The sequence below is a fragment of the Talpa occidentalis genome, unplaced genomic scaffold (assembly GCF_014898055.3).
Source record: "Talpa occidentalis isolate TD23 unplaced genomic scaffold, MPIMG_talOcc4v2.1 talOcc4.11, whole genome shotgun sequence".
NCBI classification, from domain to species: Eukaryota; Metazoa; Chordata; class Mammalia; order Eulipotyphla; family Talpidae; genus Talpa; species Talpa occidentalis.
In genome coordinates this window covers 94,316,319-94,340,245 of record NW_023601104.1, presented here as the reverse complement: position 1 = coordinate 94,340,245, position 23,927 = coordinate 94,316,319, and the positions used below count along the sequence as shown (strand labels likewise).

General features: G+C 45.9%; 1 protein-coding gene across 1 annotated transcript in view; it reads left to right on the top strand.

Annotated features, from left to right (window-relative positions):
* The window catches only part of YY1 (YY1 transcription factor), a 28,926-nt gene extending 5,671 nt beyond the window's left edge, over positions 1-23,255 (top strand). Inside the window, exons 2-5 of the mRNA XM_037503910.2 lie at positions 11,523-11,685; positions 19,629-19,689; positions 21,325-21,483; positions 22,205-23,255. Coding sequence (XP_037359807.1) covers positions 11,523-11,685; positions 19,629-19,689; positions 21,325-21,483; positions 22,205-22,387 — 566 coding nt within the window. The 3' untranslated portion in view covers positions 22,388-23,255. The remainder of the gene's footprint in view (positions 1-11,522; positions 11,686-19,628; positions 19,690-21,324; positions 21,484-22,204) is intronic.
* Positions 23,256-23,927: the final 672 nt, after the last annotated feature.

Below are 23,927 nucleotides of genomic sequence, written 5' to 3'. Positions count from 1 at the left end.
GTAAAGTTAGTTTGTTGTAAGACTAGGCGATTCAGAAGCCATAGGAGATTATGAACAAAATAATTTGTTAGAATGAGCAGTGCTGAAGATTCATTTCATCACTACTAGCAGAATATTAGGATGTGGGAGGTCTTGGAAATGATTGGACTCCCTGGTTTGAGTTCATGCCTTGGTGTGCGTGGTGGACTTTTATCACAGCATAGGAGAGGAACCATTCCCTCGACCTGAGCTTCTTGGTTAATAGGGCCCATTGTGCTTAACTTTGTGATTAATTTTCAATAACAGCACGCCCAGTGCTTTCTGGGAATTATATTAGTAGCAGCATCAGTTTCGTCTTCAGAGGACACTGACCAAAGTGTCTGGCCTTGGCATGCCTTAACTTCTGACTTTGGGATCTTTATGAAATGACTTGTTGGCGTAGGGGGATTTCTAAAATGATTTTCAGCTTGTAAGAGCAAAGAAATTCTCCTTTTTCAATATCCAAGTGACAATATTGAGCAATACCGTTTCTTTAAAACAAAACTTTGCAGTGTTGGTTTTTTTTTAAAGATTTATTTATGCATACAAGAGCTGGGGTACAGGCCAGAGATGTGGGGGGGGGGTCAGAGGACTCATCAGAGACAGAGTGGGGAACAGAACAGGCTGACTGAAATACACCACTGAGGGGAGCAGGGGGCAAAACAGGAGAGGTCTGCTGTGACATGTGGGTTGCTCCCTGGTTGGCTGGGCATCGAACTCGTGCTGTAGAGGCTGCTATTGCTTTATAGTGTGGTGCTTAACCCCTTGCACCACCAGGGAGGCCCCAAAACTTTGCAGTTTTAAGACAAATGAGATATTACTGAAGATATTTAATAACCACAATGGTCGCAGGTGGAATTAAACATTGAAACTCTTAAGTGGCTATTTGTGGTGGGCTCTTTTTTTTTTTTTTTTCATGTGTAATTTGTTCCTGTCATCAAATAAGAGAAGTGGGGGGGGGGGGCGTAAGGAAGGAGGCCGCCTTTGCTGAGCTAGAAGCTGGTCTTTCCAGACTCTGGGTCGTGCCACTGACAGGCACCACTATTACAGCTTCCAGTATTTGTCACACCCTTGAAAACACCCCACAGTGTTTGTCTTTGCTTTTCTTAACTTGACCCCCTATTCTACGTTTTCTAGCCTCTTAACACCCAAAGGTGCTTAGTCGTTACCACTACTCCCAAGTTGACAATTTAAAAAATTTTTACTTGACCTGTACCCTTGACAATTAGTTCACTTCTTGTTTTGTTAATAACGATAATTTATAGTAATATACATGGTCCCTTTATTAAGTAAGTTTTTATAGATTCTTAACATGGACTAAATACATATGTCTGGATTTCGAGCCGGGGTTCCAGTCACACGATCTACAGCTTTCTGAATTGTCTAAGACATACATGGGGTGACTTCTCTTCTTGTCTTAAGGATCCCTCCAGCACAGCAGTGTGACATACTTCATGCTGTTGAGCTTAAAAATGAAGTTTTGTCTGTGCCTGTTTTCCTCTCAAACCCCTTCCTCACAGCACGAAGCCTGCAGACATCCCCTTATAGTCAGTAAAACCCCAACTCCTCTCACCGGCAAGGCCGTGCGTGATCAGCCTCTGCTTTCCTTTCCGGCGTCCTCCTCCCCACTTACGCTTGTACCTTCCCAGCCTTCCCTCACTTCCTGGAACTTCATTTTTGCCCTTACTGTTACCTCTGCTGCCAGCATTCTGACCCCCAGGTGTTCACACGGACTGCCCCCTCTTCCATCTCAGCTCTCAGAAGCCTTTCTCTTTCCTCCACATCAGCACACCGCCCCCCCCCCCACTGAAATCTCACAAACCTGTTTTATTCTTTGTAGCATTGTCTGAAATTGTCCTGCTTTTTCCCTTTGAACTGGCAGCTTGTCAGTTTCCTCTGGAGTGAAAGTCCAGACTGTGACTTTGCAGGTTTTGGGTGGTTCTCACCTCTGCAGTGTCTGGGGGATAACTGAGTGAGTACAGGAAGCTGGGTGGGACTTCCAGGCCCAGGTACCATACTTGCCCTTGACTGCGGACGGGGAAAAGGAGCGCTAAGGTTGGGAGGTAGAAAGTGCCTTTAGGGTCTTTTATAGATCCAAATCCTAGCTCTTCCGTTAACTGGTCTTCTTGGGATAGAGCCCTTAGATTTCTGAGGTTCCATTTCCTCAACGAAAAACATGGGGTTGGTATCTTCAAGGCTTTGGCTTGAGGAATGTGATCGCCACTGACGTGAAACAGTATTCAAGTGATGGCAGCCTTTCTTACTGTGGGAGGAGGGGAGAGCAGCGGCTGGCTGCTTTGCCTGTTGCTTAACACTGAATCTCCATTTCAGTGAAAGTTGGGCTGGTGGCAGTGGGGAGTAGGTAGTGTCATTTTTACTAAAAGTCACCTGGAATGGTCAAAGCAAAGTTAACGGCCTGAGGTGGAAAGTATGAAGAGTAAATCTAGCCAACCCATAACCAGTAGGAGCAAGCTGTGCCAGCCAGTGGGTGTAGAAAATCGGGATCATGGGTTAAGGGAAGCATTTGGGTTGGCCCTGGTGTGCTTCCTGGCCATCCGAGTTGTTTTTTTTTTTTTTTTTTTAAAGAATTACACTGTGCTTAACTGATTTCCAAGATGAGAAAAGACTTCTAAGGAAATCAAGCTTTCCTGAAGATTGGACTCTAGAAGAAGCTGCTGTGTGTGTGAAGGGGACTTCCGGGTGAGGGAACACACAGGCTTGGTGTCTTCTAGCTGTGAGGAGTCCCAGAGCAGCAGAGTATAAGCTGCTTGAAGATGCATGAAGAACATTCCCTATGTTCTTGACAGACTTAATGAAGCTTTAAAAAGTTCTCAACATTCTGGGACCTCCCCAGTGCCACAGAGGTTAAAGTCTCAGCACTGTCAAGCTGTTGCCAGCCTCTGCAGTACGAGTTCATTCCCCGGCCAGGGAGCTACCCACAGGGTGCAGCAGACCCCTCCTGTCTTGCTTCTGCTCCCTTCACCAGTGGATTTCAGTGGATCCGCCTGTTCTCCCCACTCTGTGTCATGAATCCTCTCACACCTGCACCTCTGGCCTGTACCCCAGTTCTTGCATGCATAAATAAATAAAATAAGTATTTTTAAAAAAATGTTCTCAACACTCTTTAGAACTGTCTTTAGAACCCTGGCGTGAAGGAGGGCCGAAGGTGTTTTTGCTCCAACCCCTCCATTTTCTGGATGCAACAGTTGGCATTTCAGGTGTTGTCATAGCTTTGTTATAATAAGCTAGACAGGACTCTTGTTTAATAAAAGCGGGGTTCAGAGTGGAGATGGGCATGACAGAATGGACAGGTCTTGTGTAGGGCAGCAGTCTCGGTCTGCACTGGAACGGGCCGGCAGCGCAGGGGTGGGAGTTCTGGTCCGTGTTAACCAGGCTGACACAGCCAGAGAACCTGTTCGGTTGGAGTGTGGGGCAGGTGAGACTCCACTTCCCTGCCCCTGCTTTGACCTGGGAGTGCACCCCTTTACTCCCTTAGTCACATCTTCCAGCGGGATTTGTCTATATCTGCTTTGCCTCTCAAATTGGACTGGGAGTGAGTACTCAGTGAGGAGGGGCTAGGACTGGGACTTAGTTACATACTTTTTAAACCCTTTGAATCATTCCATGCAACAAATAGAGAATGTTTTTAAAATGTGCATGATTTGGTTATCTTCCTGAAATAGTTCGCCGTTTATTTGTCTACGTCGTATTTTTCTACACCTTCTGTCTTAGGCCATTCAGCTTTGGTCTGTCTGGTCATTGGAGCTCGCCTCCTTTTAGCCAAAGTGCACTGAGCTTGAGAATCCACAGCTTTGGCTGGTCTCTGTGCTGGTGGCTGCCACCCCCCTTACCCCTTTGAATCAGTGCCTTCTAGCCTCAGCTTTTTCCAAACAGGGAGTTCGCTTTGCCTAGTTGTCACTTAGAGTTGTAGAAACTCATTGCATTGAAATGTGTAGTCTGGATTAACCCAGTGTTCTTGACACAATGGAGACAGAAGTAACTTAGTCCTTGCTCAGTTACTTGTCCTCTGGGGCAACATACTAGTTCCTAAAGCAAGGCAGATGTAGATACTTTGCCTTGGGAACACGCTTTACTTACATATTTATTTGCCACATGGCCCATCACTAGCCTGTAGGCATCATCGTCGCCAGTCTGTAGGTATCATTGTTGTGGTGACATATTTGGGATCCAGAGTGGATCTGTCAACATGCCTTGTCCCCTGTACGCAGCAAATTTACTTCACTAGTAATTGTGACATGAGATGAGTATAATAATGCCATGGCAGACAGTGAAATTCTTCTTAAAGTAAACTTCAAATATGTATTATAACAGCAAAATATATTTTTTAAAGATTTATTTATGCATGTATAGAAGAAGTGGGATGGAGGCCAGAGGTGTGGGGAGGGGCGTGTGTGTGAGAGGACTCACCAGAGACAGAGTGGGGAGCTGAACAGGTGGATCCACTGAAATCCATTGCTGAGGGGAGCAGCAGGGAGACAGGAGAGGTCTGCTGCGCCATGTGGGTAGCTCCCTGGCCAGGGATCGAACTCAGGGCGTTTTGGTGATAGTGCTGAGACTTAATACCTAGGCTGCCAGGGAGGCCCAACAGCAAAATATCTTTAATAAAATTAAATTGTACCGAAAAAAAGAAACCCCAGAATTAAAAAAAAAAAAAGACTAAAAAATTACATTGTGCAAAAAAGAAAAAGAAATAATTCCTTTTTTTTTTTTTTTTTTTTTTGAAAAAAGGGAAACCTGTGTGTTCGTGTGGTCTGTAAATGTAATAAAGTGCTAATTTTTCTTACAGAGCATCATAAATTTTATCTGACAAAAACTACTGAATGTTTTCTTTTGCAAAAAGTCAGGTAAAATGGGCAAGCAATAGCAATCATTGACGTTATTTGATCTGTCACTTTGGGTTGTGTCTAGTAATCTGTGCGTGTGAGACAAATGTCTTTGATGTCTCCTGGCACTAGGAACTCGCTGGCATCTTTCGTCCCTTCTCTAGCACACTTCTCTGAAACTTGGGGTTTTTTTCCCTACATAGTTTATTTCCTCACTTTTTGTTGTAGAATAGTCAATGACCCTCCTTCATTCTCTGTGCCATCTTAAAGGAGCCCTCCAGCTCACTGCCCTGTGTGCTGATATGAAGTTTATGTATTATGAAGCGAGTACAGTAGCCACAGCAGGTCTTCAGAACTTAGGCATGCTCACAAGAGATTTATTTTTAGGCAAGCTATTTATTACTGACATTGTTTAGAAGTGCAGGTATATTTTACAAACAAATGGCAAATAGTAAAGCTTGATTTTTTTTTTTAAAGTTTGATTTTTAAAAGTGATAATTAAAAGCTTATTTTTGTCTTGTTCATCAGCTGTTTCATGCGTTGTAAATTGTGTGTGGCCCATGCACATAGCTGGGTTGTGCTGGGGACAGACTGTCTTCCTGCTTCTACTTGGTGGGGCCTGAGGACTAGAAACAAAGCTGTATTTTGGGCCTCCCTGGGGGCACAGGGCTAACTGCGGCGTGAGTTCAATTCCCGGCCAGGGAGCTGACTGACAGCGTGCAGCAGGCCTCTCCTGTCTGCCTGTTCTGCTCCCCAGTCTGTCTCTGGTGAATCTTCTCCCCCCCCCCCCACCATACTTCTGGCCTACACCCTAGTTCTTATAGGCATAAATAAATAAAAATAAATCTTAAAAAAGCTATTTTTCTCAATCTTTGGGCATATTCCTTTCTAGTCTCCTTTGCAAAATCTCCCTTAGTCTTCTCGGCTTTGGAGTTACCTGGGTTTTGGTTCTGAGCACCCCCTATATTTTTTCAGTAGGTAATGCGCAGTTTTTTAAATGTGTATGCCAGCGGTTTCCGTCCCTTTCTCTTCAATCTGGCTTTCTTTTTTATGCCCCCATCCTTGCCACATCCAAGCCCCTCCTGAAAGTCTGTCCACTAGATGTTACACCAAAGGAGGCCTCTGGATCTTCTGCACATTGTCTCTTCCCCATTGTTCTCCACTGTCCTCCAGGAAATGCAGACAAGAGACTTAGATGGCACACTTGACATCCCCAGGCCGCCCCTCACCCATCTGATTTATTGCCTGGACTTGTTTTTTCCTCCAAAATAAAACTATGATTTTTTTTTAAAAGACTGTTGGAGGACACCCCACGTAGTGAGCAGAAGGGCCTTGACCCGAGTCCCTAAGACATGTGAAAACACATGTCTTAGGGACTCGGGTCAAGGCCCTTCTGCTCACTGCACAGGGTCTCTCCATTTTGTTATTCTCAGATTGTAAAAATGTAAAAGCCTAACTCCATGCAGGTCACTTTCCAGGCTCTCAACACCAAGTCCTGTCACTCAAAGGTTTTCCTCCAAAATGCATGTGTTTTCACATGCCTTAGAAACTCGGGTCAAGGCCCTTCTGCTCACTACACGGGGTGTCCTCCAACAAAAGACCCTCTGACAAATGTGGTCTCTTGGTAGTAAATCTCGTTGTTTCATATCTCGTGTCAAAAAGTATTCCTTATTTCTTTTTTTTATTTTTTTTAATTTATGCAAGAGCTAGGGTACAGGCCAGATGCGCAGGAGGGTATATGCATAAATAAATAAATTAAAAAAGAAAAATTTGCCCTGTGGTTTAATCTACATTGTCTAAGTGATAAAATCCATTGTCTATAGATAGAGGTCAGTGAAGTTATTCTGTAAGATTTGTAGGTTCTACAGTTTTTGTTGCAGCTCCAGTAATCAGCTGCCATTGTGGCAGGAAAATAGGGCACCTACAGTATTAAACAGATAGCATGGCTGTATTCCAAGAAGACATGCATACAGATAGATGGCACACTCACATGCTATGATTCATAGCAGTATCCCCAGTGGTCAGAAGGTAGAGACAACCTGTGTCTAAGATGATGAATACTTGAACACTATGTGGTATGTCCCTGTGGGAATACTATTCAGTTGTGAAAAGGAATGGAGTTTTGACATGTGGTGCAACATGAATGGACCTTGCAAACATGCTTGTTGAAATAAGCCAGGCCCCTATATGATTCCACTTACAAAAGGTCCCTGGAGTGGGCAAATTCATAAAATAGCAGAGTAGAGGTTACTGGGGCTGGGGAGAAGGAGTGGTTATTGTTTAATGAGTGTAGAGTTGTTGAATTTATTTTTTTTTTTAAGATTTATTTATTTTTATACAAGAGCTGGGGTACAGGTCAGAGGGGTGGGAGGGTGAGAGGATTCACAGAGCAGAGCAGGGAGCAGAGTGGGGAGCAGAACAGGCAGATTGACTTAAATACACTGCTGAGGGGAGCAGCAAGCGAGACAGGAGAGGTCTGCCCCGCCATGTGGGAATCTCCCTGGCTGGCCGGGAATCAAACCCACGTTGCAGAAGCTGCAGACAGCTTCACAGCACTGTGCTCAACCCACTGCGCCACCGGGGAGGCCTGTTGTTGAATTCAATGAAGCTTTGGGCATAGATCCTTGTTGCTACTTAACACAATGTTGTGATATACTCAATGCCACTGAAACTGCACATTTACAGATGGTTAAAATTATGTTAATAATTTAAGTATTATGTTAATGTCTTTTACCAAAGTTTTTTTTTTTTTTTTTAAATATTTATTTATACAAGCACTGGGTACAGTCAGAAGTGTGGGAGGATGAGAGAATTCACCAGAGCCAGAGCGGGGAGCAGAGCAGGCAGACTGATGAAGTACACTGCTGAGGGGAGCAGCAGACAAGGCAGGAGAGGTCTGCGCGCCATGTGGGACCCTCGCTGGTGGCCAGGGATCGAACCGGCGCTGCAGAGGCTGCGGGTAGCTTCGCAGCCCAGCGCGCAACCGCTGTGCCACCAGGGGAGACCCTGTTTTACCAAAGTTTTTAAAAAGAACAAAGAGGAAACCATGAAAACCGAGGGAAAGAAAGGTTGACAGCCTGGATCTGGGCCGCTGCTTGTGCTTGCAGGTTCCTGTGTAAGTAGTCAATCCTTGTTGGCCTCTATTTCAAGCTAATTTCATACATACTATTTTAGTGACTGCCCTCCGGGTTCTTGATGCTTGAATGTTGGGACTAAGAACTGAGGTTCTGTCAATGTTTCTTCATATGACTTAATGTTTGGGTTACCCCCCAAAACATGTTGAAGTCCTAGTTCCCAATATGATGGGACTTGGAGGTGGGATCTTTGGGAAATTGGTTATGAGGATGGAACCCGCATGAATGAGATTAGTTCCCTTAGAAGAAGAGACAGAGGAAGATTATGGTATGTGATGAGAAGTTACTTTTGTGTGAGAGTGTGCTAAGAAGGCACCTGTCTGCAGATCAAGCAGGGCTTCATCAGGAACTGAATTGACTGGCACCTTGATATTGGACTTCTAAGTCTCCAGAACTAAGAAACCAATTTCTGTGGGTTACACCTCCCAGTCTTTTTGTTGTATCAGCCCGGACTGTTATTCCTGGTGCCTAAAACAGCGCCAGACGCATCAGCGCCCTCCAGGTAATACATGTGCTAGTACAGGGAATGATTTGGCCCGTGGGTCCTTTATGGCTGGAGCTCAGCTTTGTTTCTGTTGCAGCACACTTGAGACACTCCCTCATCTGTGCCTTGCTCTGCCAGTTAGAGTTCTCAACCTTGCTGCCATTCATGAATCAAAGAGACATCATTGAAGAAAAATAGATTCTTTGCCTGTTGAGTTACACTAGGCCACGAAAGACACAGTCCAAGACCTCCAATGGCTGTCTAAAACCATGGATCATGCTGAACTCTGTGTGTGTGTGTGTGTGTGTGTGTGTGTGTGTGTGTGTTCCCACATGTAGATTTATGAGAAAATTTGTAAGTTTAGGCACAAGAAGTGATTAACAACAATTATTAATGAAACAGAAGGGTTATAGCAGTAGACTAATGGAGTAGGAATGTCGTCTCAGAACAGCTCATTGTACACAGTATTTTCAGACTGCAGTCGATTGGGTATCGACCGCAGAATGCAGGGGGCTGCTGTGTCTGCCTCTTGAAAGGTGGTATAGTAAGTAGTTGGTTGGAGAGATTAGAGGGTGAAGGAACTATTACAGCTCCAAGAAAATAAAAAAGCAAGACCCCTGTCTTCTGGGGGGGAGTCCAGCTTTGTGACTTGGGTCCTTTTTATCCATACATCTGTTCACACAGCTGTTTGTTCTTCGGCCCCTTCAGTCATCTCTGAATGGATATGTGATGGGTTTTTTTCTACTTTCACACAAGAGGCAGCTGAGCTTAACAGTCAGGCACACAGTTCACATCTGTCACTGACCTAACTAGTCAGCCTTGAGCAAGACTTAACATCTCAGCTATCTCTGTAAAACGCAGTTGCTTATTGGGACTTTTTTTTTTTTTTAAAGATTGATTGATTGATTTATGCATACATACATACATACATACATACATACATACAAGCGCTGGGTACAGTCAGAAGCGCGGGAGGATGAGAGAATTCACCAGAGCCAGAGCGGGGAACAGAGCAGGCAGATGGACCGAAATACACTGCTGAGGGGAGCAGCGGGCGGCAGGAGAGGTCTGTCATGCCATGTGGGACCCTCACCAGCGGCTGGGGATCGAACTGGCGCTGCAGAGGCTGCGGGCAGCTTCTCAGCCCAGCGCTCAACCGCTGTGCCACCAGGGGAGGCCCGGGACATTTCTTATGGTGATATATGCAGTGCCTGCTTTTAAAGAGAAAAAATAAACAATACAACCGTGAAACCAATGCCAACACGTAAGCATTCACCGTAATGTCAGCTGCTGTATATAACATTGCAGCTGTGGCTGGGATTGCTTGTGAGGACCCATGTTGCTAAGTGAAGCCGGGGAGTGGGGTGGGGGCGGTGGCATTTGTAGCTTGAAACTTACGGTCTGTGCTTTTCATGCTGACGGGACTGGAACTTTTATCATTGGCAGAAAGGTAATGCAAGTGAGCCTGGTTACGTGCCTGAAAGTCCTTAGGTTACTGTTCCTTGAGAAACACGTTAATGGAGAGCTGAAATTTTCAGTTAACATTGAAATATGTGGGGGCTTTCGAGACAGTTTTTGGCCTCTGGGCACTTCACTCACTTCAGAGGCAAGGCCAATGAAATTTCAAAACAGAATGATTTAGAGTTCGTCAGTGTTACTATCAAGAAATAATCTAGAAGTTCCAAGGAAAGGTAAGCAGTGTCAGAGTATCAACAGCCCTCAGAAAATGTGAGCTCAGCTCACGTGGAGGGTAGGCTGGGTTTAGGGAGAGGTAATGAGGAAAAGCCAGGCGGGGACTCTTGCTGAGTAGACTTGCCAGGCCCTTGTGAATTCAGCTGTGAGGAAAACAGGTCGGTGGGTTGACAACGGGTCGCGAGTTGGAGAACTGGAAGGTAAGGCTGGCTGTGTCTGCGTGGGGCCAGGCAGCACAGCGCCCAGCACTCCCAGCTGCAGTAACTCTATCTCTGTTGCGGGGTTTGTGCCAGGGTGAGAGTATATCTGGTGTCTTTTCTGTGTCAGCTTGTCCTTTATTGCATCTCTAAGGCAGAGAACAGAACTGGGAAGAAAGGATAGTCCTTTAGATTTGAGATAATAAGAGTAAGTCGGTGGCAGTGAAACAAAGGAAGATCTTTTAGAGATGACCGGTGGGACTTGGTGTCTGGGATATCGGAGAGTGAAGTCATTTTTTTCACCTGTTGGGTTTGAGATGGCCATAGGATGTGCCAGTGGAGACGGCCTGCATTCTTCATTTATTGAGGGCCAACTGTGTGCAGACTTTGGACAAAGTTCTGGGGATGTGTGGAGATCAAAACTGCTGAGCATCCCTGTCCTCCAGGTGCTTCCAGCCCTGTGAGGGAGGAATTGCACCATTGTGAAATTTGCATGGGGCGGGGGGGGGGGGGGGGGGAGCTGAGGGAGGTCGATGGATCTGTATGGGGGAAGAGATAGGGGAGATGCTTGACCTGGAGCACCTAGACCAGGCCTTGGGAAGACCCGCCTAGTCACTGCCCACCTGAGTCCTGGCACAGAGCCTGATGGTCAGTAAGGAGGGGTTCACGATGGACAAAACTAGAACTGGAGTTGGGGACAGAGAGCAAGGAAATGGGAAAGTTGATTAAAGAGAAGTGGGAGTGGAAGTTGAGAAAGGGGTGACGGGACACCAATGTGAAACTATTCCAGTGTCCAAGAACCCCAACATAAAGGTCGATTTTATCGGGCATTAAAGATTTTGTTTTGGTTTTTTTTTTGTTTGTTTGTTTGTTTTTGTTTTTTGTTTGTTTGTTTTTTTTGTGGGACCCTCGCTGGCAGCTGGGGAACAAACCGGCGCTGCAGGGCCTCCCCTGGTGGCGCAGCGGGCATTAAAGATTTGGTGGCTTTCATGCACATTTCAGGAGATTAAAGAGAAAGACCGGGTTAAGAAATTGAGGTAGCAACTATAACTCTCTTTAGGGCGCTGCCTCGTGATGGCCCTTTTATAGTTTTGACATGGTATTTGCCCACTTGTACATTTTTACTCAGTTAAGATCTTATAATGTGTTTCAGATGAAAAAAAAGATATCGACCACGAGACAGTGGTTGAAGAACAGATCATTGGCGAGAACTCTCCGCCCGATTATTCAGAATATATGACAGGAAAGAAGCTTCCGCCTGGAGGGATCCCTGGCATTGACCTCTCAGATCCCAAACAGCTGGCAGAATTTGCCAGGTAAGTTCTAAGAACTTTCCATTGTTTCAATTTTAGGAAGTATAGTGAGCGTTGCCAGCTGTGTTTCTCAGGGCCGCAGTGACAATGGTGGCTTGTATTCTTGCTCTAGGGAAACTTCTGAAAACAAAACCAGTTGGTTTTATTTTTAGTAGTAACCATGCTATTAATGTGTATGGCACTATTTTAGATCCTTGCAAACAATAAGATAAAACAAATACACTTTAATTCCATAGTTGACACTGCTTGTGAATAAATAGAATTGCACATAAATTGTTGGAAATGGATAGCTTCACACAGCCTCTCCTTTGTCTGCACTGAAAGGGGGTGTATTGTCCTGGGCTAAGCAGGGGGCCCGGGTCCCCACCCGTGTGCCACAACTGACCACAGAAAGGCTCACTCAGTTCACGTTTCAACCTGTCCTCCATTAAGCGCCAGTGTGTTTTGTCAATTTAAGCTGCTGTGACAGGAAGAAACAACATACTTGGTGGCTGGGACCCCTGGGAGTGTCCAAGCTCTGAACCACTGAGCTTGGTTTGCTTTGCCCAGAGTGGGACTGCATTTCTGCAGAAGCCTCTGCCTCTCTTTATCTTCTTCTACTGTTTGGCAGTTTTTTCAAGGAAACCCACAAAAGTAAAAACTTTCAAGTAAAATGAAATGAACTAGTAAACTCAGGCTCAGAAAGTGTCCTTCTCCCTCCCTGAGGTCAGCTGGGTCCTGGCACAGCCCATGGGATGCACCGTGGGCGGGAGCCAGAAGAAAGAAATGTCTGCAGTCCTGCACCGCCTCAGCACTCAGCAGGGCGCCTTCTCTCTCCCACAAGAGCAGAACGTGGTAGGAGAGTGCCAGAGACCTCGGAGGGACTGGCTTCTCTTCCCAGCCCTGCTATGAAACAAGACAGGCCACGTGCCATTTGGAACCTCAGTTTCCCCACATGTCAAATGCCTGTAAGAATCCCGTGCATTTTAAAGAAGGGCTTCTTGCCCCTTTCTCCCTCTCCCCCATGACACCGTGGGATACACCCATTCGTGCATTTGTTGTATCAGGGCTGAAAAAAAAGTAAAGTGATGCTGTGTCCAACCACTAGTGCCATTCATGTTTTAAATACAGCACTGTGGATTACATGTTAACAGCCCACCCTCCCCCAACACGCATAAAAATGGGGTCTGCAGGGAGATTAGAGTTGGGACAGCATCAAGCCCATGTTTCATATTGTTGTGTGTCCCTAGTTTACCACCTTTTCCTTATATACTCAGAAGTCAGTGAAGGCGTGGGCAGATTAGAGACAGGGAACTAAAGAGGCAGGAAAGGTCGGGGCGGGGGGGATGTTGGGTTAGGTGTTGAAAATCGTAGGGTTTTGATGGCTGGCTCTGTGGCAGCAGTGGTGTGGGCACAGCAGGGCAGCCCATACATGGCATCCAGCATGTTATGGCACAAAAGAAGGATTTGCTTTGCCTGGAAACAGGTGCTTACAGGGAGTGATGGATGGCTACACCAAGATACATGGCCTTTACTTGCTATAACCATTGTGTTGAGCTGGGGGGCGGGGGGAGGCTGTGTGATCAGAGATTGAATTTGGAAGAATTAGTTTTCAGCTGGATCCAGGCTAGAGGGGTGCAGGGGCAGCCGGACAGCAGGAGAGGACAGTTGAGCAAGAACTGCTGCAGGCCTGAGCAGAATCGTGGTGGTCAAGACTGCTAGTTAGCGCATGTGACAGGTGACGAGGAGAGAGACTGGGCAGGGGTGTAATAACAAGGAGTCCAAATGGACATTAAAACTTAGCCTCTAAGGTGAGAGGAGATTGGGAGATGGCAGTGGTTTGGGATTCAGGGAGGCCATGCTTGGTTCTAGATGCTAGTGAAGCACCCATGCGAGACTTGCCATGCCGGCAAGTGCAGTGTGGTAGGCCATCCAGGGAGGGGTGCTTTTGGAGAGAAGAGATTGTAGCGTAAAGCTAGGGAAAGCCCTGGTGTCTGGATGGCCCACTGGGACAGCAAGGTCATTTGGGTGGGAGGAGGGGGACCAGAAAAGGCCATCGCCCTTGTTCACCCTGGCTACAGGATTGGGTGATCTGAAAGTTTGTCCCAAGTTCTTTGGGACAAACAGAAGATCCAGGGTGTGGGCTTCCCTGGTGGTGCAAGGTGCTAAGTCTCACCACTGTGAAGCTATCTGCAGCACGAGTTCCATCCCCAACCAGGGAGCTGACCCACATGGTGCAGCAGAACTCTCCTGTCTCCCCACTGCTCCCCTCAGCAGTGTATTTCAGTAGATCTGCCTGATCTCTCCACCCTGTCTCTGGTGAATCCTCTCACTTCCCCCCTCCCCCACCTCTGGCCTACACCCCAGGTCTTGTTTGCATAAAATTTTTTTTCTTTTTAAAGATTTATTTTTTTATTTATACAAGCACTGGGTAGGTACAGTCAGAAGCATGGGAAGGGTGAGAGAATTCACTGGAGCCAGAGCGGGGAACAGAACAAGCAGACTGATGAAATACACTGCTGAGGGGAGCAGCGGGCGGCAGGAGAGGTCTGTCATGCCATGTGGGACCCTCGCCGGCGGCCGGGGATTGAACTGGTGCTCAGCCGCTGCGCCCTGCATAAAAGTCTTAAAAAGAAAGAAAGAAAGAAAACCCAGGCTGTTTGAGTCCCATTCTTGGGAGACGTGTCACTGTTGGGGCAGAAGCTTCTGCTTGTTCCCATGGTCCTTCCATTCTCCATCCACACTGCCTCAGACTCTGCTCCTCAGGGAATTGCCTGAGGGACTGAGACCCAAGCACCAGGTAGCCATCCATTTGTGAAATTTCAAAACACTGAGGATAAAGCAGAGAGAAAAGATAAGTCACCTGCAAAAGAATGCTAAACTGCAAGGAGGCTTTTCTCCCATAGCAGTAACTAGTTGGAAGATTGTGGAGTAATGCCTTAAGATTTCTGAGAGAAAATATGTAGAATTCTTGACCCAGCAAAGCCATCAGTCAGATATAAGAGCAAAATAATGACAACTGTAGATACCTACAAAATTGTTTTATATTGCCTGCACCTTTCTGAGGTTACTTGAAGATATGATCCAGTAAAACAAGGATGTACATCAAAGGGAAGACTTCCCTTGAGAATACAGTGTAAAGAAGACCAAGAAGACAGCTGTGCAACAGGCTGGAAGACATTCTCAGTTCAGAGTAGGAAGTCGCTGGATTGTAGGAATTTCTTCAGGAAACGTTGACTTCATTCAGTGGTAGATAGAATGAGTAAGAGATCTTGGTGGTGTGAGAAAGTGTATTCTAAAAATGAAAAGATAATCAGACCCTGTGAAAAAGGGGCGCCACAGCTTAAAAAAAAAAAAAGCCAAAGCCTAAAAATGGGGCATAACTTTGGCAATATTTAAAGGGAACTCACTTGACCTGACAATAGCAAAATCCTCTCCTTGATACTGAAGCTACTGTATTGCATTTGTTTGTAGAGCAGGAAGTGTGATCGTAGCACACAGTTAGTCTGTAGTGGTCGGTATTTACCTGGTTATCTGAAGATAAATAGTGTGTGTTTGTTTTCCCTTATAATCACCCTGTTAAAGATTTCTTTTTGTATTCCGAACAGAATGAAGTCTTGCCCATCTTGACAGTGAACACAAAGTAAAGGCATAGCCAAGAGGGTTTGGGCATTTCCAGGTGGGCTGAGGGTCAGGCTCCTCCTCACCCCATTTTTCATAGTATCTCTTAAAACACTCCCAATAAAGTAAATGTAATTGGAAAGCAGCAGTGTTGGTACACTGGAGCCCGGAGTGCCCTGCTTTGTTTAGGGTCTCACCGTGAGAGAATGCCTGAAATAGCCGACTAAGATTTCCCAGAGGTCCCAGGATTATTGGCTGGGAACTCTGAAAGCGGAAGACAGGCACCAAGTTTCAAACAGGGCAAAAGTGAGGAAGCAAATCCCGTCATCTTTGCTTCAAATCCACAGCACTGGTTCTGCTGGCCTCACTCTTTGCCCCTCTCCTCTGACTCAGCGGGTGCGTGAAGGTGCCACTGCACCTGCTTTCCCCTCTCCTGCTCGGGTGACAAGATTCTGGACTGGACTGGACCTGCCCAGAGAATGCTTCCGGTTCCCACTGCCCAGCCATAGATTGCTTAGTGAATCAGTTGCATGTGTGGGGCTGAGTGTAAGGAGCAGCCGCTTCATTGGCAAAGCGTGGGGAGATGGGAGTGTGGGTGACTCTGTACTTCCCTGAAGCACACACTTTAATAAGTGGTCAGTGGGTGGGGATCTGGTGAATTCTGTATCCTGATTAAATGGACGACCTTTCTGCGTTTTTGCATGAAGCTAGTCCTTTGAAAGCCTGTGGCATAGAAAGAGCAGGATAAAGAGTGGTTGGTTAGGTCAGTCACACGTTGGCTATTTGGTTGTTCACCACCCACCCTGAGACTTTTTCACAGGATTAATGTGCAGATGAAATATGATGGTGGAGCTGAAAGGACCTTAAGCCTTTTTAATATTATCACAGGAATATGTGTATAAATGTTTGGGTTTTTTTTTTGTTTTTTTTTTGAGACGTAATTCATTAACAGACTTTGATCTGTCTAAAAGCCACATTATTCTTTGCACAAGGACTGGAGGTGAGTTGTGCTGGCACACGGTGGCAGTGTGGCTCAGGAGCTCATGTTGCGTCAGCACAGGTCAGAATTGGTGGTTCCAGTCTGTAGTCAGCTCGGCTTGTCATGCAGGGATGAGGCTTATTTTCATTCAAGAAGCACCGCTTTGAAAATGTTCCCTCCCTGCTTCTGTATATTTAACTACGTCAGAACTTCTGGTTTACACAGTCCCTGCGGTCAGTTGTGCCAGGAAATGTGGTTTTGGCCCTAGAGTCCAACCTCTGCGGTGTGACTCTTTCCCCTGTGCAGGAGGAGCTTGTCTGGAACCGCAGACACATCCTAGGACCCAGTCTCCATTTTTAATTGGACAGGAAACCTCTGCTGGATACCTGGCTCCTCCGTATATTCACAGTACATTGAAGGGACGGCCTCTCTCTGCCTTCCTGGTGGAGAGGACGGGTTGGAGTACCCGAGCCTCCTGGGTTAAGTACAATTGGGTTGTTGTTGTTGTTGTTTTAAGGAATGGACTTGTTTTTAGCTAGGCCCATGTAACACACCGCAGTGGTGAGAAGAAGCTGTCATTTCCCAAGAGCCCGACACGCATCGTCACTTCTGGTCCCCATAGCTCTAACGTAGGTAGCGTCTCCACCTGCTTACAGAATAAGAAACTGAGGCTGAGAAGTTGAAGTGTTTTGCTCAAGGTCATGCAGCTGGTAGAAGTCAGCATCAAGTCTCACATCTCATTCCGCCCCATCCATTAGTGCCTCTGCTGTTGTCATCGTTGTCTCCAGTTCAAAAGATCTCTGTAAAGTATCCCCAACGCCGAGAAGCTCAGCTCACGGGCCCTTCTGACTGCGTAGGGGTGGCCATTGAAGATGCTCTAAGTGGGGATATGATGTTAGTCCTAAAATTTTTTAGGGTTTCAAATGTACATGGTTTTATAGGTGATAAATCAATTGCCATGAAGATTTTAGTCTTTACTCACAGGACATTTTCAATCTAAGTGTACTTTGAGGGGAAATTATCTTTTTAAAGTTGGCATTCAAATAAAATGTAAAAGGCATCAACCACGGGTTGCCTTGTTGCCACTCTAGTGAAGACGGATGGTTTGCCCGGGAGCTTAAGAGTGACTGCAGCTTCGCCCCCGCTTCCTCTTTGCGTTCACAGGTGATTGTCCAAATATATTTCAAACTCTCACTCTAAAATTGAATTTTTAAATACCAGCACATCTTTTGGAAGTGACATTTTAAGGAAAAAAAAAATACCACAATTATGGCATTTAAAAAATTAAGATGCAAATAAATTGGTACGTGGGACTGTTCTCATTACTAATGTGTATATTTGAAATTTTCCATGATGATAAAATTAAAAAAGAAATAAATTCCTAGTAAGAAAGTATACGGGGGGTGGGAGGGAGCTCTCCTCCTGAGTAACTCAGCCACGTTAGTCCTGCTGTCATGGGGTGTCTCACTGACCTTGACCCCACTTTCAAACCCCAAGATGGGTAGGAGAGGGAAAAGGTCATTTATATGATGTATATGACTCAGATATTTTTTAAGTCAGGCTTAAGATAGAATTTGCATAGCCTAAAATCCGCCATCTTTTAGGTGAGTACTGGTCTGGGAATCCGGACACGCAACATCTTGTAGCCAGCTGTCTCTGCAATTAAGACCCAGAGCATTTTAGTGCAGTCATCAGAAGGAGACATTCTCAATTGGGAAGTTGCAATGTGGTTCCAGTTATTACTCCTGTTAATACTTGATTGGAGGAGAACCTTTCATGTGAATCACTGCTCATTTTCAGACTCTGATAATGCCTCCAGGTGGCGCAGTAGCACCCAGTTTTTGCCCTACCTGGTTTTGGGAACTGACGCCCAACCTGCAGGATTTAATGGTACTTAAGATAAAGATTAGTTTAGAACCGTGGACACAGCAGGTGCTTAGAAAATGCTCCCCAACTGTAATCCTCCAGTTACAAGAAAGAACAACTATCTACAGGGGTGGGGTATGGGGAAGTTTCCAGACTGAAAATAACGTTCATAGACGATACTGTTGTACAGTCTCGAACAAGCTCCCTGGAGATCAACCATAGTTACCAGATAAGTGGTTTCACCTATGCTTCTATGGCACCTAGCAAAGTCAGGCTGGATGAGCCCCTGAATTCAGGTTCTGGAAAGTCCAGAGCACTATGGAATCCTTTATCCAGTGTTGGGGGCTTTGCGGGGGGAGGGGGGGGGCAGAAAATGTTGTTAGGGCCTCTGCTGACTTTGAATGACACAAGGAATTGCTCGTAATAAAAAAGAGTGGTGGTGACCAAGCTCTGATGGTTAAGGAATTGTTGGTTTAGTGATTTATTAAATATGAATCCTCTTGTAGGAGTGTGAGGTGGCAAGAAAATCTGTTTCAGAGATTTAAATCTTTTTTTCTAGGAACTCTTAATTTCTCACCCCTCTACCACACACAGATCTGTAGGGAGTATTTGGAGAGAAAGTTTTGACAAAAGACCAAAGGTTGGTTCAGTGGAAATGGCAGGTAGGTAAGTTACCAAGTTGGCAAGCTCTCTGGCTAGTGATTCCACACAGGACTCGCCCCGACGGCCCTCCTGGCCAGGACCTGAATGGGCCAGAAAGGTGGCGGTGAGAGTAAATGCTCTGTGTTCTGAAAAACTGTTTTCCCTCCCACCACCACAAGAGACATGGTGGCAACTGAACATAGGAAAGGGTAGGGGTATCCTCACCTGTCCAGCGGTCCCCAGGGACTCCCAGCAGTTGGTTTCTTTGTAGACTTAATTATTTGTGTGTATCTAAATAAATCTGTTTGGATGAACTGTTACTATGTATCCTGCACAACATGAGCTCTCTTGAAGATGATTTGTCAGTGTGGACTCCCCCGCCCCCCATTCCATGCAGTTGCAAGAGATGAGATTTTTAAGTCCCTCCCCCCAGCCTTGGCTCCCTTCTTATGAGGTGCCTCTGCACACAGCAGCTACTTTGGGAGACCTTGCTTTGCTCCCCTGTGTTTTTCTGGGCTTTTGGCCTTTTGTATTTTTGAAGTTTTGAGGAAAGAGCAGATGCTTTGAATCACAGATCACAGTGCGTTCCTAAGCTGTACTGACTCTAGCGCTGAGCCCGGGGCCAGTTTGGCTCTGCCTGAAATGGGAAGGACACTTGGCGTCAGGGGCCCCGCGAGCGTCCATTGTCTCAGCCCCGCCCCGTCATGGACGCATATTGTAACCTCAGTCTCCGTACCTGTAAGGAGAACATTGTAGGGACTATATGATTAACGCCAGTTGAGTCTACCCACTCCTACAAATCTCTCTCTCTCTCTCTCTTTTTGTTTTTTTTTTGTTTTGTTTTTGTTTTTTTGGTAAGAATGAAGCCAAGAAAAATTAAAGAAGATGATGCTCCAAGAACAATAGCTTGCCCTCATAAAGTAAGTAATGCTAGGGGGAAAGTGGTCATTAAACTGTGGATGGAGTTTTAGAGAGCTTTTACGAGTTTGCACTTTCATTTCCGTCTTCATAATTGAGATTGAGGAACTATGATCTTTGGTTTCTAAATTCAAGAGGCTATTGACTATTTTGTGATGTAAGTTTGTTCAGTAAAGGCCACTTAAACACTATTAGGTGGGGCTACTGTAGGCCATGTTTTTATTATATATTGAATAGACTATTAGGACTTTATTTATACTCTTTGGATCATTAACACATTAATCTTAAGGCAGTGGGTCGTATCTCACCGTGGACCTTTATGGAACTGTAGGCTCATTATGGAAATTATTTTGGATCTTGGTAAAATTAGCCTGAGAGATGATAGTTTCCTTCACAATTTCCTTAATTTACCCTGTTAATTGTCTGTTACTAGAAGGGCACTTAATTGTTTTCAAATGTGGTTCGTTTTTAAGCTAAAACGGAGCCTGAAAAGTGCTATGAAGTATTGGTTGGGTCTGTTTCAAGCTTAATTGGATGTAAAACTAACAGACAAATACCACTTGAGTGCAGAAAAACAGAAGGGGCAGAATTTTGAATGGAAGACATTCTTAAAGTCAACAAATGGGGAAGGACCACCGAGGTTCCTGGTGCCACTGCTGGTGCCGGCTCTGGTCGGCGCTCTTAATGGGGAGGTTTGGAAATGTCTAGTGATTTCCTTCGGGGTCAGAGGTAAACCAGCGTTTGAAAACAGTTGTGCCTCGAGCCTGTCACCGCTCCAGCTTCTCTGTATACTTCTTTCCCATTTCTTTAAAACTCCATTTTCTAAATGGAAACCCAACCTAGAGGTCAAGGTGAAAAAAATGTGGCTTCCCCTCCCCCACCTGTGAAGCGTCTAGTGGTCCCTCGTGCTGTCTCCTGTCGCGCTGTCTTCTCATCCTCCATCCACCCCATTGTTGGGCAACAACTGCAGAAGAAATTGTGAAGCCCCGCTTCTCGAGCTCCGCACCCCCATCTGCCCTCCCTGCTCCGGTCTCCGGTATCCGTTTGCCTGCTTCTGTTCCCAGTGTCTCACAAAATAAATTTCTTCTGTAGTTGCCATTCCTTGGAGAACCCTCTTGCTTCTTTCTCTGTCAAGAAGGGGAAAGAGGCAAAGAGAGAAGAGGGGACAGTAGGCGGCGGAGAATGACAGCCCATTCTCGCAGCACGGGATGCGGGGCCCACCGAAGGTAGTGGTGGACTGCCGTCATCTTAACTCCATTTATTATCGGTGCTTCTGTTACTTCATCTGGGGGACATGGTGGGGTGAGGCAGCTGTGGTGTAACTGGAAGCCGGGGTGTCGGGTTCTACTCCCGGCTCGGCTTCTACTGGTGGTGTGACCTTGGGCAGGTCTGCTTACAGACATCTCTAAGCCTCAGTTTCCTCATCTGTAAGACAAGGGTTTTCGGTCAATGATCAGGCCTTCTCCAGCTGTCTGGTTTTTTTGTCCTAAGTAATTTACTATTTCTACTGTAGCCCTGAGTCCATGAAGTGGGGGTGGGGGCTTGTTTTGTTTTCATGTGTCAGTGAAGGCTGTTAAGTGGTGAATCCTTTGTCCAATTTGCAGTGTGAACCACTAAGCTTCTCTCTCTGTTCAAAGGGCTGCACAAAGATGTTCAGGGATAACTCTGCCATGAGAAAACACCTGCACACCCACGGCCCCCGAGTCCACGTCTGTGCAGAATGTGGCAAAGCTTTTGTTGAGAGCTCAAAACTAAAACGACACCAACTGGTTCATACTGGAGAGAAGCCCTTTCAGGTAGAGCCCGTCCTTCCCCTCACACCTCGCCAAGCCCGAGGGCGGGGTCCCGAGGGAGCGGAGGGGTCTTAGTGCTCATAGGGAAAGTGGAATCAGTGTCCTGGAATGGATCACGGGGCTCCTGGGGTCTTCGCTCCCCTAGAGGTAACGTCTGGTCTGTGGTGCTGGCGGCAGAGGCCTCGAGGTGGTGCCGGGAGAGCGCGCCATGGCAGGAGGGCCAGGAGGGAGCGGGTCAGCCCAGGAGGGAGCGGAGACGGTGTCCCGGCCACTCAGTCATTACTAACAGTAGCTCCAACTACTGATGGAGGGGAGCGCCTAAGGTTGTAGGGTATGATGAGAGTAAGTACAGTTAGTATTTTGTCGTGTTTTTAAGTGCCTATAAATAAGTGAACGCACGAGCAGTGCATTAGTAAATCTTAACATGGTTCTTTTTGGTACTTGACAGCAGAAACCTTCTACCCATTTGTGTTATAGATTTGGGCTATTTCCACAAGTCCTGGGACTTAGGGTATCAGGAAGAGTCTTGTATTTTGCCAAGATTTTCTGTCAACAGCTCAGGAGGGCTCCCCTTGGGGCTAAGCCTGTCTGCCCCCTCTAGAGTACATCTGGAGTTGGCCCCGGGCAGGGACGCGCCGGCGACCGCCGCTCTCTCGGGCGCAGCACAGCTGCCGGCGAGGCCGGCCACAGTCTGAGTGGCTTCTCTCTGGTCTCTCCTCGACAGTGCACGTTCGAAGGCTGCGGAAAGCGCTTTTCACTGGACTTCAATTTGCGCACGCACGTGCGAATCCACACCGGAGACAGGCCCTATGTGTGCCCCTTCGACGGTTGTAATAAGAAGTTTGCTCAGTCGACTAACCTGAAATCTCACATCTTAACACATGCTAAGGCCAAAAACAACCAGTGAGAAGAAGAGAGAAGAGCCTCTCAGCCTTGGGAAGCATCTTCCAGGAGTGTGATTGGGAATAAATACGCCTCTCCTTTGTATATTGTTTCTAGGAAAGAATTTTAAAAATGAATCCTACTCACCTAAGGGACATGTTTTGATAAAGTAGAAAAAAATTAAAAAAAAAAAAAAACTTGAATAAGATGACATTGCTAAGATGCTCTATCTTGCTCTGTAATCTCGTTTCAAAAACACGGTGTTTTGTAAAGTGTGGTCCCAATCGGAGGACAATTCATGAACTTCGCATCAAAAGACAATTCTTTATACAACAGTGCTAAAAAGGGGACTTCTTTTCACATTCTTATAAATATGAAGCTCACCTGTTGCTTACAATTTTTTTAATTTTGTATTTTCCAAGTGTGCATATTGTACACTTTTTGGGGATATGCTTAGTAATGCGATGTGTGATTTCTCTGGAGGTTGATAACTTTGCTTGCAGTAGATTTTCTTTAAAAGAATGGGCAGTTACATGCATACTTCAAAAGTATTTTCCTGTAAAAAAAAAGTTATATAGGTTTTGTTTGCTATCTTAATTTTGGTTGTATTCTTTGATGTTAACACATTTTGTATAATTGTATCGTATAGCTGTATTGAATCATGTAGTATCAAATATTAGATGTGATTTAATAGTGTTAATCAATTTAAACCCATTTTAGTCACTTTTTTTTTTTCCGAAAAAATACTGCCAGATGCTGATGTTCAGTGTAATTTCTTTGCCTGTTCAGTTACAGAAAGTGGTGCTCAGTCGTAGAATGTATTGTACCTTTTAACACCTGATGTGTACATCCCGTGTAACAGAAAGGGCAACAATAAAATAGCAATCCTACAGAAAGAATATGGCAGAAAAAGATCTGTAAGCACAGTCTTATTTCCTTTTGTTGTCCAGAATAATTATAATTCTTGAGCCTCCCAGAAATTGGAAGCTAAATAAAGCAACTCAAGTTTCCTTTATTTTGCACTCGGTTACAGTGACTTGGAAGTAGAGCGATGCATGGATTATTTTAGTACTTCCTATGTGTGCTGAATTCTGAGAGAGAGCAGGTAACAGGCATCCCGAGTTAAGGAACTACCTCAGAGCACCCCAAAACGGGCCCGTTGGTGATAGGATTTTGACTTTAGCCCCCCGGCAGCTGTGTACTGCAGCACTTGTGCCCCGGCCGGTGTGCGCCCTCAGGTAAGATGTTGGCTGAGTCCCAGAGGGAAGCCCCGGGCCTCCGGCAGCGACACTGCACGGGCCCTGGGCACTCGCCTGGTCGCACCCAGGGTCCCAGGCTGTCTGGTTTGTGAGCCGCCTCCAGACGCAGGCGCAGTGCTAGCAGTGCGGCCGTTGCGCGCCGGAGCCCGGGTGTCATGCTTCTAAATGGATACTGAATGCAGGTGGACAAGGTGATTCGATGGTTAGAAAATTGTACTCAGTGAGTACTTTACCTCTCACATTGTGACCTCTTAAACGTACGATTATAATTTTGGATTTTACGTAGAGTCGAATATCAGACTCATG